Raw genomic sequence first — 19,466 nt, forward strand, 5'->3', positions numbered from 1 at the left:
GTATAAATTCTGGCACTTAAACAAGTCAACTTCCCTTGGTACCAGCTTCCTTATCTGGAAAATAAAGATAAATCCTAATATCTACCTCTTAGGGCTGTTCTGAGGATTAAATAATGATACACTCGAAGTGCTTAGAAAGCAGATACAAGGCTCAATAAATGCTAGCTAGAAAGTTCCACTTTGTTAAGGTACTGAGCTCTTGGAGAGTTTGAGCTGCTTCTCTCTACAATACAGTACGTCCCCGGATAGCTTTTTTAAAGTTTCCATATAAATTTTGTTTTAATTATAAATTTTGTTTTCTATATAAATTTTTAATTGTTTTTCTGTGTCTTACCTCAATGTTATTTGCTTATACCTCAATTGATGCCTTGACAGTACCCCTTCTTCTAATTTGATGCTTCACTCACTGTGGGCTGAGAAATCAGCGAAGGCCTCAGGGGCTCTCCCAAATATAAGGTACATCAGTGTTAGCACAGGCCTCAGGAACATCTATTTCTACTTAGAGCCTTGCGCATTGTGTTTTCAGCTGTGTTTGGGAAAGTTGGGAATCCCAAATAAGTGACTTATGGATGAACAAGGCACTATTGTTCTAATTCTGTCAAGCATTAGACTAATCAAAAACAAATGAAAGCGTGTTTTTTTTTAATGTTTTGCACTGTTAATTTTCTTCAATTATTAATCAGCTCCTAATGTAATTATTAAGCTCTCAATCCAAACAATGTTTTTAGTGTCATACCTGAATACAGATCTCACCTTACAGGGCCCAATTTCTAAAACGCGCATATTACTAATCGTGTTAGTTTACAAAGCTCAAACAAAATAAAATGTTTCTGTGTGATTGAATCCATAGTGGAGGTTATCAAGTCAATGCAAAGGAGAAAATAAGACTCACCAAAAGAGCTAAATGAAATCAGAATTCATGGATAAATTGAAAATAGAAGGGAATATAGAGATTAAGAACTCTTGGAAAATGCCGAAGTCATAGGGAAATTTGGAAGAAAAATAAATTGAAAGATTACGGACTAATAAAAAGAAATAAGGAATAATTTACCAACTTTACTCCCAACTCCTAAGTGAGTAATAAGCTTCCAATTTAATATTCAGTTTAGCAGCATCTCTACCTTTTCCCTCCACTGGGAAGGCACAAGAGAGACTTTGATAAGATAACCATGTGCATCAGTGATGATCAAACCTTCTGTTCAAGTGGCCAGATGCCAGAGAGGCACAGCGAACTCCCACCCTTGGGGTAGCTGAGTCTGAGCCAGAAACTGGCAGCCACCAAGCCAACATTTTTATATTCATGTATCTTAAAAATTCATCTACATTTGGCATCCGACTCTATTACACAGCAATGTGTTTTAATATAAAGATAGTATTTATAACAGTTGAATTATTTAAATCCTCCCATTCCTAAATCTCCAAGTAAAATTGATGCTCCAAAAAGATTTGCACTATGGTTCATGTGGCTTCCCCTTGAACAACACCAATATGGTCGGGCATGTGAAAAGAATGGGTAAAAATGATATCTTATTATAATATGATGAGCTTAAAATTTCAAATAATCAACAATAAATCAATAATCCAATAACCATAAAATGAAAGCGCTAATTCTCATGCAACTCTATGAAGCTAAAAAAATCTGAAAGAATGGTAAATTGGGCCCTCCAGTCTTAAAATGCCCTCTTAGCTTTTGAGCTACAGTTCTTATAAAAAGATCAATAATGATGTCTTCCTGCTTCAATGTGGAATTAGTGTTTTCCTAAATACATTAACTTCAGAAGTATTGAATTACCAGGAGGCCCAGCACCACAACGAAACAAATAGTTGTTCTTTGCAAGCTAGTGATTATCAATTCAGAGAACCCACACCGAAGGCTGCTTGAGTCAAATGACAAAGGGCCAAGACACCAGGATAAAAAAATAACCAAGTGTGATGAGCCAAAATCCAGAAAAATGACACTCACCCTCATCCTGATAATCTGGCAAAAAAGGTGCATCTGAGGTGAGAGAAGGGCCATGAATTCCACTGTGATTATCATCGGAGCTGTCCTGTCCAAGGTAATTTTCAGCTTGGTCTCCCCCTGAGGGACAAAAAAAGAAAAAAAAGTAAGGTCGTACTTTGGGCAACTTTATAAAGGTCTTTGTACATTTCTTCTGGTATTCACATAAAAAGATATAGCAAGAGCTATATCTTGATGGACATGGCCACTATCCATTAACATATGAGAAACAGATAAATAAGTTCAAAAACCAACTTACCTGGATGGGAAGTTTTCCTTTCAACTACTCTCTAACTAGAGCTTAGTAGCTGTTAGCTTAGGGTGGGGAGACCTCTTATCACCAGAGGAAAGCTTCTCCACCACACTTACAATGAAAATATAGCAATATAAATATGTACCCACATATACCATATCTCCATTAATTATGACCTTGATCATGAATGCCTCTTTCTCTTTATATTTCCAAATTAAATAGAATAAATTACACAAAGGGTTAACCTTCCATGTATAATATAATGGAGCAAGGGCAATATGCTTTCCTGTTCTGAAAAATAAGAGAAGTAAAAATATAGAGAACCTGGCCTTTGCCGGATTCTATTCCAATTTCAATCGCTACTTGTTTTGCATTCTTAAGAAAGTTCTCTCTTTATAATTCTAGTTTACAGCCTATGCAACCAACCTCTTAGGAATTCTAAAAGCCCTAAGAAGGTAATATTTGTTCTGTAAAATGGCTTTGATGAAAGGTAATGTATATACAATACTGAATTATGCAATTAAAACAATGCTAATCTCTTTTGGGTGTTTTCAACATACATTGGATTATATTTTGTAGAAGTGGCCCATGCTATTATGATACTTTAAAAGGTTCAGGCGGAAGATGTTAGCTCATTCAGGAACCGGAAGAAAAGGCTCTGCATTGCAAATGGCTTTCCTTAAAATCCCCTAAACAGAGGTACAGTCTGCTGATAAAAGGACACCAACAGCTGCTCAGTTCATTTCACAAACATGAAAAGGGGATTTTCAACTGAATTTAATATTATTTCAAATACTAATTTCCAAAGGAAATCACCAATGCTAATCTCAGTAAACACTGTAGAGTTTTGGCCCTGGATTTCAACTAGGGAGCAGTGAAACCAAACAACCTACATAGAATCTGTATTGCTTCACTTTAAAGGTTTATTTCCTACAATTAAACTAGAAGGATAGGGAGGATATAAAATGATAAAAAGAGAATGGCTGAGCACACGATACAGTATGTAGATGATGTTTTATTGAGTTGTACACTTGAAACCTGTATAGTTTTATTATCCAATGTCACCCCAATAAATTCAACAACAACAACAACAACAAAGAATAGCAGCCTGGCCGGGATGGCTCCGTTGGTTAGGCGTCTGTGCACCTGGGAGTTGCCGGTTCAATTTCCTGTCAAGGGCATATGCCCGGGTTGCAGGCCTGGTCCCTGGTAGGGGGCGTGCAGGAGGCAGCCTACTGATGTTGTGCTTTTTTACGGGTGCTTCTCTCTCCCTCGCCCTTCCTCTCTCTCTAAAAATCAATAAACTATTCTCTTTTTTTTTTAAAGGATGGCTGTAGCCTTCTCCTTCCATAAATTAGATGATCATATCTAGACTCTTCTATGATCAAGGTAGATGTTCATAACTGAGCAGAACACCTGCAGCTATAGGACTTCAGAAATAAACTGTGGAGTTTATTGTGGAGGAGAAAAGTAAAATTAAAGAGAAAAGCAACCAACATTTCATATAACCGTCGCTGGCCAGAGCCACAAGAAATGCTTGCCTTTATTAGGTTACTGATCGGGATAGAAAGCTTATGATTATGCTTAAAGCATCACTGTGAAAATTCCATCATAACCAGAAAAAATCTCAAATACTGGACTGAGGATTAACTACGCAAACTTTGCATCACTGCAAATCCACTGAAATTATATTATCAACATGATCTAAATAGACTGCCTGGCAGGTAACCTCAAAGTGAGCTGTGAAATTAAAGCAATTGAAAAATTTTGAGCTAAACCAAATTCAATTTTTAAAAAAATAAATAGTTTGGGTTGCCATGCAACGTTTAACATTTGTAGGATAGACTGAACATTATTTATCAACTAACATTCGAGACACAGTTTTCTGCTTGCTTCAGAAATTTGACAAATCTACTCTCTTACACGTTCTAGCATCCCTGGTTTTACTTTTTTAAAAAATAAGCAGATCAGGTAGGGTTTTGCTTTGCTTTGTGGCTTTTTAATGATCTTTTTATTTTGGAATAATTTAGATTTATTGTAAGTATTTCAAAGATAGTAAAGAGGATTCCGGTATACCTTCACCCAGTTTCTCCAAATGTCAACTAAGTATGTAACTAGGGTATATCTGTCAAAGCCAAGAATTTAACATTAGTACATCACTGTTGACTACAGACTTTATTTAGATCTCCCCAGTTTTCCCATTAATATCCTTTTTCTGTTCCAGGAGCTACTCCAATTGCATTTAGAGCTCCCACTTAAAAAATATACATTTTTATTGCTTTCAGAGAGGAAGGAAGAGGGGGAGAGAGATAGAAACATCGATGAGAGAGAATCACTGACTGGCCACCCGCTGCACGCCCCGCACTGTGGACTGAGCTGCCGCAACCCGGGCACATGCCCCCACCAGGAATTGAGCTGTGACCTCCTGGTTCATAGGTATATGCTTAGCCACTGAGCCACAATGTCAGGGCTAGAGCTTCCGTTTTTAAAGTCTTACTCAAAATACCGGCCTGGACTTGGCATCTGATTTACCAACTTCCGATGGAAGAGTCACTTCCACATGATTCCTATGGTTTCTGAACATAGTTTCCCAAGGTGGGCTTTTAACAGCCAAATACAAGACCATGCCTCCATAAAGCATACAACAACAAAGGTACACAATGCGGCAAAAACAGAGCTGGCGTCAGTATTAAAAATGGTCGCAGTGGGGGAAATATTTGAAAATACGTTTTTACATCCAAGCATAATTAGTTCCTGATGATGGAGATGTTGCTGTAAGTGTTTTTAATGTTATATCAAGTGGCCCGACTCCCTTGAGCGTACACCAAAAAAAGCCTTTAACACCATATAAATAGACACTCCCATGTAATTAAAATGATTACACCTACTCAAGATGCATGGGTGAAAAGTTTTATAGAAGAACCAGCAATTACTGTGGTCATTTTGGATGTGTTTAAGTTCATAACATCATTTTTTGTTAAAAACATAACCGCGAGTGATCTCTGGATTCATCTACAGCTCTGATAGTCGCAGCTCCAAGTGGCCACTACGATAGTCCAGTGGGATCCGACATAAATGATCACAAACTATAGTGACAGACATTTCCACTCCAGCAGCTCTCCAATTAGGGCCAGAACTCCATCTGCTTAGAGTGGCTTTCTCACAAGCAACAACCCTTGCCACTAGAGACACACTTTCCCATTGCAACTCACTCAGAATCAATGTATTTCTATACAGACATATATATTCTAACGCACAGTATCTCCATTCATCACATCCACTCCCTCCAGTCCCTTTTCTTTGTATTTCTAAACAAGATCTGGGGGAACTATATCAAGGGTTCACCTGCTATTAGCTGATAATTTGCTCCTTCATCCTAAGTGTCATAAGAATTGGGCGCTAGATATACTCCTTAGTACATTCAATGTCAGGCTCTCCACTGAGTATTGTGCTGAGGGGCCTATAAGGGGGATATTTCTCTATTGTTCTTTCCTGAGAGTCAAACTCAATTTCATTCATGCCCCACAGAGTGATAAGTTGGGAATTTCTTAGGGATTGGAGCAGAAAGATAAAGTTGCTTTGTGTTAGGTGGAAGGTAATTATTCGCTAGGGTTTCTGTGCGATTTGTTTTTATCCCCTGTGTTTTCATTAACAGTTAATGAGTTCTCCACCACCACCACCCCCCCCTTAATTCTAAAACAATAGCTTGGACACTAGAAGTTAGATTTTTCTGCCATGGATTCAACCAGCTGTTGCTGCTCCATAAACTTTATGGAGAAGTGAATTAAACTGCTAAAACCTTTCATTTCCTAATTCAATTCCAAATAAAACAGGGAGGAAAATGAACCATGATGATGTTCCCCTTGTAACTATTTTGACTCACAACAAACTCATCTGATCCTAAACTTACAGGTACTATTTAGGGACAAAAACAGGCCATAATGACAATTTTACCAAAGAAATGAGAAGGAAATGAAAAAAAAAAAAGACAGAAAGTAGTATGAGCATAACAAATAACGCAAAAATAACAAATAAAACATAAACATGTTTGCGTATTCAATATGTAAAGTCTCAGTGATTTTTTTATGTAAGTATAAAGTCATCATCTTTTCTCTTCTAACTAACCGTGAGTGGTATTATTAAGGCCTTTTCACATCTGCAACCAACTGTTTATACAGTATGGTTAAAAGCTTTACAGGGTTTGCTATTACTTCATCAAGCATCTTTGGGTAATATAAGGAAATTGAAATTAATATAAAATTGTCTGCAATTTTTTGTTTTTATTGTTGCTGGTTGAAGGGAACACATGACTTCTGACTCTAGTTAATATTTAAAAACTTATGAGACATACAGCTCTGCCTTTAAACTAATCAGCCCTACATAAAATGCTATCACTAAAGGTCCTTGATCCAAATCCAGTTAGTTTTCATGCTTGATAGCATTAATATGGCCAGATTTTCACTGACCAATTTAATAGTGATGCAGTTCCCAAAGCTGAACTATGGTAAGATTAGCAAAACGGCAGCTTATTATTCCTTATTGCAACCATTGACCTAAATTATTGGATATAACACCAACTAAAAAAATATGTTGGGTACACATGTGTCCATATGTGTGAAACGTTACTCACATGTAAATATATTATGGAGCACATTTGCAACACCAAAGCTAAAGTTCTGTCAGCACTTCCATTATAAATTACAGACCCTTTTGCACATACTCATGCATTGGAAAATATATGGTGTTCCCCCACAAAACATCTTAGAGGCTTCACTGGTTTCTAAATACCCATTTGGATTTGCGTGGTTAGTTCTTGTGATTAATCCATATGCAGTGAAGGTCTCAAATTCTTCTCTGTTCTATACAGTCTGACTTCCTGCCCATCTCTCTTTTTTTTTTCTCCTACATGTAGCCATAACTCAATGTATAAATGTTCTCCCCCCCACCCCCCACCAAGGCCCTAGCAGTGAGTGCAATGGTACTGAATGTCATTAGATCTTCAGAACAAATGATGGGCCAGGTAAAGAAAGTTCCCATTTATCATTCTTTTTATAAGTTGCTCCAACTAGATCTTGAGTGGACAAGAAATATATCGAGCCTAAAGCTAAGTTTTTAACATAGAGTACTGTTAACTAATCATAGAATCCTGCTAAGAATAACCAACCTCTGGCTTCAGGGATGCCATTTGCAGAGAGAAGCACAATCTAAAGGATCAGAAATGGAACCAAACTGCGTAGACACTTATAGCACAATCACTACACCACCTGTGAATCCAATAACCAAAAGGGCAGCATAGCTTAATAATATTTCCAAAATGAACTACATCGGCCAGTGGTGGGTTGTTCAGGAAGATGCCTGTGGGAGCCAATTGAAAAGTTCTTTTTCCCCTCTCTCCCCTTCAAGAAAATGGTCCTTTGTAATGCAGTTTTTCCTTTTGACCAGTAGGGTGGGCTGCAGTGTGTAGCATCATCCTAGTTCTTAAAAAAGAAAACAGGGGAAAAAAAAAAATAAGGTAGCCACCATGGGAACAAACCCTTCTGCTCTCCCCCACCCCCCTAAAAAAGCTGAGGGTTTTTTTTTAACCCTTCTTTGGTTTCACATAAAGGCATAACTCCTGGACATTAATGAACTGGAGGGCTGGCAGCAACAAATATAAACCAAATAATTGTATATGTGACAACACACACTTCATAAAGCAAATTACAGCCTGTCAGCAATCATTCTGGCTTTACACTAACACATTCCATCTACCACCGTTATTGTTCAACTGCTACTAAAATGGAACCTGCTGAGTTAGTATATTTTCAATAATAATGGCATTTGACAGAATTCAAAACATGTAAACGTAGGTATTTGCTAGTATGTGGCTGAATATACTGTAGAATGAATGCATTTATCATATAACAACCAGGCCATCATAACCTGGGATTATTGGGTCATGGTTCTGTTTTCCTTGGACTGCTATATTTTCAGTGTTTTATTTTTTGCTATAAAGATATTTAATGGAACTTTCAACGTATTTTGACTTAGAGGAGAAAGTCAACTATAGTAATGATAAAAATATAATAGCTTACTGAGCTCCTACTGGCTACAGGCTCTGGGTCAAGACTTTTCGTGTACTATCTCATCTAATTCTCAAAATAATCCTGTGATATATTATTATCATCTCAAAGCTGCAGAAAAAGAAGATGAGGCACAGAGATTAAATAGCTTCCCCAAAGCCACATAAGTGACTCACAAGTGGCAGAGCCAGGCTTTGACCCTGCCTTGTCTGATGACTAACCTCTTGTTCTAACCCACTGAGCTGCACAGTCTCCAACTCTGCATGCTTTATACATTATGGTCATTACTCAAGGGCAAAGCATGCTGAATGACGTGGATTTGTGGCACGTGCTATAAATTACTATTTTCTTACTTCAGTAAAGTAAATCTATTATCAAAAATATAAATTATGGCCGAAACTGGTTTGGCTCAGTGGATAGAGCGTCGGCCTGCGGACTGAAAGGTCCCAGGTTCGATTCCGGTCAAGGGCATGTACCTGGGTTGCGGGCACATCCCCAGTAGATGTGCAGGAGGCAGCTGATCGATGTTTCTCTCTCATCGATGTTTCTAACTCTCTATCCCTCTCTCTTCCTCTCTGTAAAAAATCAATAAAATATATTTAAAAATATATATATATATAAATTATGATAAGTAGTAGTCATCGCAGTAATCACATTAGGCATGGAACTGATAGACAAAGCCGAACGTGGTCAATGATTTGTTCAAGAGGGAGTTCGCCCTATTCAAAGGTTCAAACTTACTGCAGTAGTATTGTTGCAGCGATTTTTTTTAAAATACCACTTTGGGGTATGAATTTCATGCTTACAAAATTTAACACAACTACTTTGGGTTTAGTCAGATAAACATATTAAATAGTTTCCTGCATCTCCTGTTTGATTTTATTGGATCCTAGGTATTTTGACCTTGCTTCACATAAAATGAACCATGTTCCGCACCCAAATATAGTTTTGACCTGGTGTAGTTACAGAATGTATTTCCTTTCCAGCCCTATCATGCTTTAACTCTCTCAGTAGGAAAATAGGTTGAAAACATACAATCCCACATAAATGTAGTAATTTTATTACTAGTGGTTCATCTTGCTCTCTCTTCTCTTCTTTTTCTTTTTCCCAAATGACAAGTTGTAGTAAGACCTTGGCATCCACTTATAGTCCTGATGCATTCTAGGATCATTTGTACCAACATTACTTCTTTTTAAGAAAAACTGTAAGGCCAGTTGGATTCCAATATCTTCTGCTAAAGAAGAATGGGACTACATGATGTACATGCGATGAATAGATATAAGAACAATTTTCCAAACACCCAAGGAGTAAAAATAAAACAACATATAATAAAGGATGATTTACAGGTTAGATTAGCAGACCTGAAAAATGTAAAACAACTTTTAACATACTGCATAAAAGGAGAGTTTTCTTTGTAATATAGACCTCCAAGATCACTAAGGGTGTAATGGCAACGGGTGACAAGATTCGGCCTCTCCGTACCCCAATCCCACCTTAACCAAGGACTCCTGTTCATGTATGAAAATAACATGTGTGTAACCACATGTAGGTAACAACAATATCAACAACTAACACTTCTCACCATCGGCAGTTCTGCTCAGTGTTTGGTCCCTTTTGGAACAGAAGAGTATCCCCTTATTTTTAAAATCTATTTTTCCTTTTCTATTGGGGTATCACTAACACAAGTAAAGTGCACAAACCTTGAGGGCAAGTAATATTACTTTTTAAGTTTTAGAAAATACCTTTTATTATTATTATTTTAATCAATATAAGTGTATTTTATTAATCAACTAGAGGCTCAGGGCATTAAATTCGTGCACTCGGGGAGGGGGGGTGGTCCCTCAGCCCAGCCTGCACCCTCGCGCAGTTCGGGAGCCCTTGGGGGACTTCTGACTAACGGTTTAGGCCCACTGGGGAGCAGGCCTAAGCTGCCAGTCAGACATCCTTAGCGCTGCCACGGAGGCAGGAGAGGCTCCCACCATGCCACTGTGCTCGCCAGCCGTGAGCCCGGCTTCTGGCTGAGTGGCACTCCCCCTGTGGGAGCACACTGACCACCAGGGGGCAGCTCCTGCGTTGAGCATCTGCCCCCTGGTGGTCAGTGAGCGTCATAGTGACCGGTTGTTCTGCCGTTCAGTCAATTTGCATATTAGCCTTTTATTATATCAGATAGGATTTGTCACTTTGGGTTGCCAGCTCCAACAAGATATACCAACATGGGTTCATGGTGATCACAGATGGTGTCTATTCAATTTAGGAAAGTATCTTTTAGAGATGAATTGTGATCAAGAACTTTTCAGGCTGGAAAGTGTGTGTTAAATACACATCAGCTGACAAGGACAGATAGGTTCAAAGTTTCCACTATTTGCCTCAAAAGAGTCAGCAGTAGCTGGGAGCTTTATTTTATACATCATATAAATCCCCTTCTCCATAACTAAGTAATTCCTTTCCTGTTTTAGTGATCCTTCAGCCATCCTGGTACCCAATAACTAGTAAACAAGTTTCTGAGAGAAGTATGTGGTGATGGGCAGCATAGTAAAAAATTAATGCATTATAAGAATTGGGTTCAATTATCACATTATTTAGCCTCCAAATATCAAACAAATTCACTGGCTTTCAAGGGCTTAACTTATATAAAAAAACAATGTAAGCAGAAAACCAAAAAAAAAAAATTGTATTTAAACTAGCCACACATTTTTCTTAACATTTTGTGTCCAGAACATGAAAATTCATTAGAGTCAGAATTCCTGAGATAGATAAATTCTTAACGCCAAAATTCTCTGTTCAGAAACTGTACTCGTTACCTGATTTTCTGTGTTGCTCTAGGGATAATATTATCTAAGAGAAATATTTTTGTATTTTTTTCTCAACAAAATTTCCCAAAGCTTATCAAACACATTTAAAGTAGTCATTAATTTACCAATTACTTGATTTTTGTTTGCCATCTACATCAAGACAAGAATCAGATTTTCTATCAACATTTAGATACCACATAAGGAAAAAAATACTGAGGGTAAAAAAAGGTATTTTTTTAATCAGTTACCATGAGCATTATATGATACTATTTTATTTTAAAATTCACTTTTAAGTGATATGTCAAGGCAACATACTATATACTGCTGGTTCTCAAAAACTAAGCAACAGAGATTGCTGCTAGTTTATACCATTATTATAATGGTATAAATTATGTTAGAACCATTAATGGAATGCTGCATAGTGTTTAGAAGAACATAACACATACTAGTATATATTTGTAACATGGAAAGCTGTCTCCAAGGCATACTGCTAAGTGAAAAGAGCAATTTGGACAAACATTGTATAGTGTGTGTGTGCCTGCATGCTTGCTTTCATTTGTGTATTGAATATTTTTGGAATATATTAACAGTGGTAACCTCCATTGATAGGTTACCAGTATGAATACAAGAGTCTTGCCCATAAATTCATATGTAAAAATTAATAAATAAGTAAAGGAGGGAAAAAATTTGAATGAATATAAAATTATCAAATCATGATTCTACTGGAAAATAAGCTCACTCCTGTGTCAAATCAAGATTTTTTTGTAAGTTTCTTCATTAGTTAAGCGTGCCCAGAGCAAAACTTGCAAATGTTACAAGAAGACATATAATGAAAGCTCATCTTCCCTTCTTTCTTTTGGTTCTTCTCTCCAGAGGCAACCATGGTGACGTTTCTTGGGCGTTCTACAAACTTTCTACCTAATGGTCTGTGTGGTATATCTTTTTAAAATAACAAAAAACAAAAACAACAACAAATGGTAGACTTGTCCTGTTCTGTCACCGGCGTTTTCTCCTAATCATTTATCTTTAAGGTTGCTCTAAATCAGCCCATATAGATTTACTAGTATCTCATTTTAGCAAATGTTAGTACAAAATATGTGCATATGGTAAAAATTCAAGTAGTGCCAAAGGAGATAAATAATGAACATTCTCTCTCGTATTCATACTGGTAACCTATCAATGGAGGTTACCACTGTTAATATATTCCAAAAATATTCCACACACAAATGAAAGCAAGCATGCGGGCACACACACACTATACAATGTTTGTCCAAATTGCTCTTTTCACTTAGCAGTATGCCTTGGAGACAGCTTTCCATGTTACAAATATATACTAGTATGTGTTATGTTCTTCTAAACACTATGCAGCATTCCATTAATGGTTGTAACGTAATTTATTTAACTAGTCCTCTACTGCTGCACATTTAGGAGTCTTTGCTATTCCAAACAATGTATAATAAACATCCTTATACATAATATATTGTGTAGGGAATACAGAAGGCAGACACATCTGATTCCAATAATTTCTTCTTTCACCCCCATGAAAGTCAATTATTTTTCTTATTTCTCAATATAATCTACTTCAAGGTAGGACATTTACAAAGGACATAAAAATTGTAGAAAATGTTAAAAAGAATAAAAAAGTGAGTCTTTTGATTTTAAATCTGTCTTTGACAGTAGTTGCAAAAGTATATTAATTTAAAAACATAGTTGGGTGGAGGGGGGCAAAGGGTGAGAAAATAGGGAACATCTGTAATACTGTCAACAATAAAAAAAAAAAAAACCCAACCAGTAGATGTATAGGAAGTAAAATATTTGAAAAGGTATTAAAGTCAATAATTAACTTCAAAAACAATTTGTGTGTGCGTTCACTTTCTACAGATTAATTTGTATAAAATGGAGCAAATAAAGAAAGGGGGAAAGGCCTAAAGGAAGTCAAGTCACAAAAGCAGCTGTCAAGATTGTTGATGCTAAAAGGTTGGGCTAAAGCCAAAGGCAGGAGTATTTGTCCTGTGTACATTTCCCCCTGTTAAATCCCCAAAAGACATAGAAAGCATTCTGGAAGATTTCTTTTTAAAAAGTAGCATAGGTTAGGACATTCTAGGTTCATAACCAACACTTGTGTTTATAAAATATTAGCATTCCAGGAATAGTGATAGAAAGATACTTAACAATAAATTACAAATACTGTAAATTCGGACTTTTTCTTACATTTGCAAACACGTCATAAATTTGAGCTGTGTTTCTTTGTATAAATCCTACTTACAACTGTGCTAAAACCTTTTGGCATAAATGCAAAGAGTATTTTCATAAATAAACTTAGTAAAATCACTGTACACTCCATTAATTCAAAAACACTTCTCTTCAACTTCAAAGGGAAACCCTTCTCTCTCCTTTTTAGTGCAAAGATGGTGTTTCTTTGCTGCTTTAATGGGTTGCTTCTTGTAGTTGTCATAACTACATGCTCCAAGTATGTGATAGTAAGAGATGAGAAGTTAAGTGACATCCATGCTTCAATTCAACATGTCTCAGACATTACAGAGCAACAAGCTCATAAATCTAAGCTCTGAAGGGCATACCAATAAAAATTCTGCATATACATCCTGTAAATGCAAACCTCAAAAATATGTACATGGTGACTTACATGGTGCTACCTCAAGGTTCAGCTGAAATGAATACATTTTATGAAAAGATATGTGAAATATATATTGTCTAAGTTCCATACATGGATTTACTTGCCCAGCTCTACTTTGAAACATAAAAATGATACTTGCTAGCCCAGCCAGTGTGGTTCAGTGATTGAGCATCAACCTATGAACCTAGGAGGTCACGGGTTCGATTCCCAGTCAGGGTACATGCCCGGGTTGTGGGCTCGATCCCCAGTGTGGGGCATGCAGGAGGCAGCCTCTCAATGATTCTCTCTCATCACTGATGTTTCTATCTCTCTCTCCCTCTCCCTTCTTCTCTGAAATCAATAAAAATGTATTTTTTAAAAGTCTAAGAAAAATAAAATAATAATACTTGCTAGCACTTTAGTAAGTGCTAACCAAGTGGCAAGCCCTCCTTGTGCGTTCATCTCATTAAAACTCATTACACCATTTATTGAAGAGACTGTCTTGACTCCATTGTATACTCTTGCCTCCTTTGTCAAATATTAATTGAGCAAAATGACTTGGGTCAATTTCTGGGTTCTCTGTTCTGTTCTGTTGGTCTACTTGTACATGTCTGTTCTTGTGCCAGTACCAGGCAGTTCTGAGAACAGTGGCTTTGTAGTATAGCTTAATATCTGGTATTGTGATCCCTCCAACTTTGTTCTTTCTCAAGATTGCTGCAGCTATTCGGGGTCTTTTTTTATTCCAGGTGAACTTTTGGAGAGTTTGTTCTAGGTCTTTGAAGTATGCTGTTGGTTTTTTAATGGGGATTGCACTAAATCTATAGATAGCTTTGGGTAGTATGGACATTTTAATGATGTTGATTCTACCAATCCATGAACACGGTATATTCTTCCATTTGTTTATGTCTTCCTCTATCTCTTTTTTCAGCGTCCTGTAATTTTCTGAGTACAGGTCCTTTACCTCCTTGGTTAAATTTCTTCCTAGGTACCTGAATTTTTTTTTGTTGCAATGGTAAATGGGATTATTTTTTTAGTTTCTATTTTTGTGAGTTCATTATTGGTGTATAAAAAATCCATAGATTTCTGGATGTTAATTTTGTATCCTGCTACATTGCCGAACTCATTTACTAATTCTAGTAGTTTTTTGATGGAGTCTTTAGGGTTTTACAATATCATGTCATCTGCGAATAATGACAATTTTACTTCTTCTTTTCCAATTTGATGTCTTTTATTTCTTCTTGTCTGACTGCTATGGCTAGCACTTCCAGTACTATGTCGAACAGGAGTGGTGAAAGTGGGTATCCTGTCTTGTTCCTGTTCTTATGGGAAATGGTTTTAGTTTTTGCCCATTGAGTATAATGTTGGCTATAGGTTTGTCATATAAGGCTTTTAATATGTTGAGGTATGATCCCTCTATTCCCACTTTGCTGAGAGTTTTTATCAGGAAAGGGTGTTGTATTTTGTCAAATGCCTTTTCTGTATCAATTGATATGATTATGTGACTCTTGTCTCTCAATTCAATAAATGGTGTTGGGAAAATTGGAAAGATACATGCAAAAAAATGAAACTAGACCACCAACTTACACCATACATAAAAATAAATTCAAAATGGATAAAGGACTTAAACGTAAGATGGGAAACCATAAAAATCTTAGAAGAAGCCATAGGCAGCAAAGTAGCAGACACTTGTCGTAGCAATATCTTTACAGATACAGCTCCTAGGGCAATGGAAACTAAGAAGAAAATAAACAAATGGGACCACATCAAAATAAAAAGCTTCTGCACAGCGAAAGAAACCATCAACAAAACAATAAGAAAGCCCACTGCATGGTAGAATGTATTTGTCAGTGTTATCTCTGATAAGGGTTAGTCTCCAAAATTTATAGGGAGCTCATACAACTTAACAAAAGGAAGATAAACAATCCAATAAAAAAAATGGACACTTTTCGAAAGAAGACATACAGAAGGCCACAAGACATATGAAAACATGCTCAAAGTCACTAATCATTTGAGAGATGCAAATCAAAATAACAATGAGGTACCATCTCACACCTGTCAGAATGGCTACCATCAACAAATCAACAAACAACAAGTGCTGGTGAGGATGCGGAGAAAAAGGAACCCTCCTGCACTGCTGGTGGGAATGCAGACTGGTGCAGCCACTGTGGAAAACAGTATGGCGTTTCCTCAAAAAATTAAAAATGGAACTTCCATTTGACCCAGTAATCCCAATTCTAGGAATATATTCCAAGAAAACAGAAACACCAATCAGAAAGGATATATGTATCCCTATGTTCATAGCAGCCCAATTTATAATAGCTAAGATTTGAAGACAGCCTAAGTGCACATCAGCAGATGAGTGCATTAGAAAACTGTGGTACATCTACACAATGGAACACTATGCTGCTGTAAAAAAGAAGGAATTCTTACCATTTGCAACAGCATGGATGGAACTGGAGAGCATGATGCTAAGCAAAATAAGCCAGTCAGAGAAAGATAAATATCACATGATCTCACTCATTTGTGGAATATAGTGAACAACATAAACTGATGAACAAAAATAGAACCAGAGTCATAGAAGCATTGAATAGACTGTCCAACCTATGAGGAAAGGTGGGGGATGAGGGGGTAAGAGATCAACCAAAGGACTTGTATGCCTGCATATGAGCATTTCCAATAAACACAGATGGGGGTGGGGGTAGGGGCATGTGCTGGGGGGTAGGGGCAGCCTGGGAGAGGTCAATGGGGGGGAAAGGAGACTTATGTAATACTTTAAACAATAAAGAATTTAAATTAATAAAAAAAACACCTCATTACAACTCATACATAGTAACTGTGAAGTAGATATCATTAGCACGAATTTGTAAATGAGGAGGTTATGTCGCTTGCTGTAGCTCATAGAACTTGTTAAGTATAGGAGTCAGGATTCAAATTTAGGTCTGACTTCAAAGCTCATGCTCTTTCATCACAAAACATTAAACTTGAAACAACAGCTTTTTCAAAAAACAGCTAACTACTTTATGTATTTTGTGTTCAAGATACATAAAGTATCTTATGCATTAATGCATGAGATCTCACAATAGAAATAAAAGAATAATGGGACATTTTTTTTATTAACACGTTAAGCGCCCAGCCTGTTTTGTCTTCTGGATGGAAAGTACAGTGTCTGTCACCGGTGACTGACTGGGTGCTTAACGTGTTAATCTCAACCTGGATTTCTCTCTGCTTTTATCTTTGCATTATGGATAATTTTAAACATGTATAAAAGTAGGCAAAACTGTATAATAAGCCCCCAGGTACACATACTCCAGCTTCAACAAGAGTCAATTTATGATCCAACTTGTTTTATCTACAACTCCACCTCAAAATTTCTCTCCCCTCCTGAGTTATTTTGAATAATATGTCAGCCAAGTACCACTTTATCTTTAAATATCACAGCAAATCTCTTCTAAGATAAGGACTCTTTTTAAAAACATAAGCATAAAGCATTGTCACACCTAAAAAATTAACAGTAGATTCTTTTTAAAAAATTTTTTCCTTTTTGTTGGATTTATTGGGGTGACAATGCTTTACAAAATTATACAGGCTTCAGGTGCACAATTCCACAACACATCATCTGTACCCTGTACTGTGTGTTCCCCACCCAAGTCAAGCCTCCTTGCATCACCATTTATTGCCCCTAACCCTTCCTCCATCTCCTCTTTAACATAAAATATCCAGCCAGTGTTAAAATTTCTAATTCTCTGATAGATATCACTTTTTATAGTGATACATCTCTTTTAATCTATAGTTAATGTGGCTTTATAATATTTACCTTACTCCACTGTGCACTATTTGCTTTTGGCAAGCTATATTTTTAGGGGTAAATTTGCTTTGACAAGAGATATAGGCTTGTGATTTCAATATATATATTTTAATGGTCACAGAATGAAAATTTTTCATATTGAAATATACTGAATAACTTTCTCAGAAACCCTCTATGCCAGAGGTTCTCAACCTGTGGGTCGCGACCCCTTTGGCAGTCGAATGACCCTTTCACAGGGGTCGCCTAAGACCATCCTGCCTATCAGATATTTACATTACGATTCATAACAGTAGCAACATTACAGTTATGAAGTAGCAACGAAAATAATGTTATGGTTGGGTCACCACATGAGGAACTGTATTTAAAGGGCCAGAAGGTTGAGAACCACTGCTGCTAACCATGCAGAACCTTCAAGTTGGCAAGAAATTTCCCTGGCCCACGTTTACCACTATCACAAATGTAATATGAGTGATCACTGGACCAACAAAATAGGATTTTGTTATACACATTTACAACATTTTCAGTCTTCTTAAAATTTTTATTTAAATATTGTGCCATTTGCTTTAGACTCTGGGTCCATGGTGGCAATTTTTCCAATACGTGTGAAGATGGTTTTATTGCAATGAAATTTAAATTACAACTGGCAATTTAATTAACTTATTTTACAAAAGGGGAAATGCAACTAAATGAAGTAAACCAGTTTTCTCAAGCGATAAAATGATATTGTGGTCATATGGAAAGGGAAAAACTAATATTATTGTGTAGACATCTGAACGATCATTTTTTTCTTAGATGTCTGATTAGTGAAATGGTAAAAGTTCCATGGCAAAGATTCCAATGAGTTTTCTTTGCAACTTTAAGTGAGAAATTAAGTGGATGAAAGTTCTTAAAGTAAGCATGACTTGAAATATCAAGGGAATCTATGTCTTATTAAAAATAAAAGTAAGGTGCCCTGGCCAGTGTGCCTCAGTGGGTTGGGCGTCATCCCATGCACTGAGAGGTCGCTGGTTTGATTCTCGGTCAGGGCACATGCTTGGGTTGCAGGCTCGATCCCCGTGGGGCATGCAGGAGGCGGCCGATCGATGTTCTGCTCTCACATCCACGTTTGCTTTTTTTATTGTCTAAAGTTTTACGTATGTCTCCTTTTCCCCCAATTGACGCCCCCAGCCGATGTTTTTTTTTCTCTCTCTCTGCCCCCTTCCTCTCTCTCTAAAAATCAATAAAAATATTTTAAAAAATAAAAAGGCTTTCCCATGTTCTCCAATCATATTTGAGCTCATTCAAAGAGCTCTTTCATTCATGTCCCTTCTACATTAAAGTAATAAATATTTGGATTATGCTTTATTTTCTCTATGTTTCATTCTTTTCTTAATGAACATAATTCAGGAAGTTGACAGTGGACCAATAAGAAAATCTGGGTGGAAATATGAGGGGGAAAGAATTACCATTAATACTATCATACATTCAACTAAATTTTCTTACTGTTTAGTATGTGTAGGTACCGTGCTTAGGGCTTACGCATATTGCAACTAGTCCTCATAACAACCCTGCAATGAGGCAATACGATATCGCCATGGAGAGCAGGGGTTCTGGAACTACTAATCAGTACAGGTGTCTTATTAGGGTGATGAAAATGTTCTAAAATTAATAGTGGTGATAGTTACACAAACTCAGTGACTATACTAAGAACCACTGACATACACTTTAAAAGGGTGAATTTTATGGTATATGAATTCTATCTCAATAAATGGTTTCTATATATTTAAATGTATGCTACAGAATTACACTGACCAAGTTGGAATCCTTGAGAGGCACGATCTTGAACAAGTCTCTTAACCTCTCTGTGCCTCAGTTTTCCAAATCTGTCAATGGGCATATTAATAGCACCTACTTCGTAGGGATGTTCTGAGGGTTAAATATGATAACGCATGTAAAGGACTT

At 36.8% G+C, this 19,466-nt stretch overlaps 1 protein-coding gene across 1 annotated transcript in view; it reads right to left on the reverse strand.

Annotated features, from left to right (window-relative positions):
- SKAP1 (src kinase associated phosphoprotein 1) overlaps positions 1–19,466 on the reverse strand; it is a 256,606-nt gene that overhangs the window by 189,596 nt on the left and 47,544 nt on the right. Inside the window, exon 4 of the mRNA XM_036339230.1 lies at positions 1,964–2,080. Within this exon, the coding sequence (XP_036195123.1) occupies positions 1,964–2,080 (117 nt within the window). The remainder of the gene's footprint in view (positions 1–1,963; positions 2,081–19,466) is intronic.

This window comes from Myotis myotis, unplaced genomic scaffold (genome assembly GCF_014108235.1).
Source record: "Myotis myotis isolate mMyoMyo1 unplaced genomic scaffold, mMyoMyo1.p scaffold_m19_p_17, whole genome shotgun sequence".
NCBI lineage: Eukaryota > Metazoa > Chordata > Mammalia > Chiroptera > Vespertilionidae > Myotis > Myotis myotis.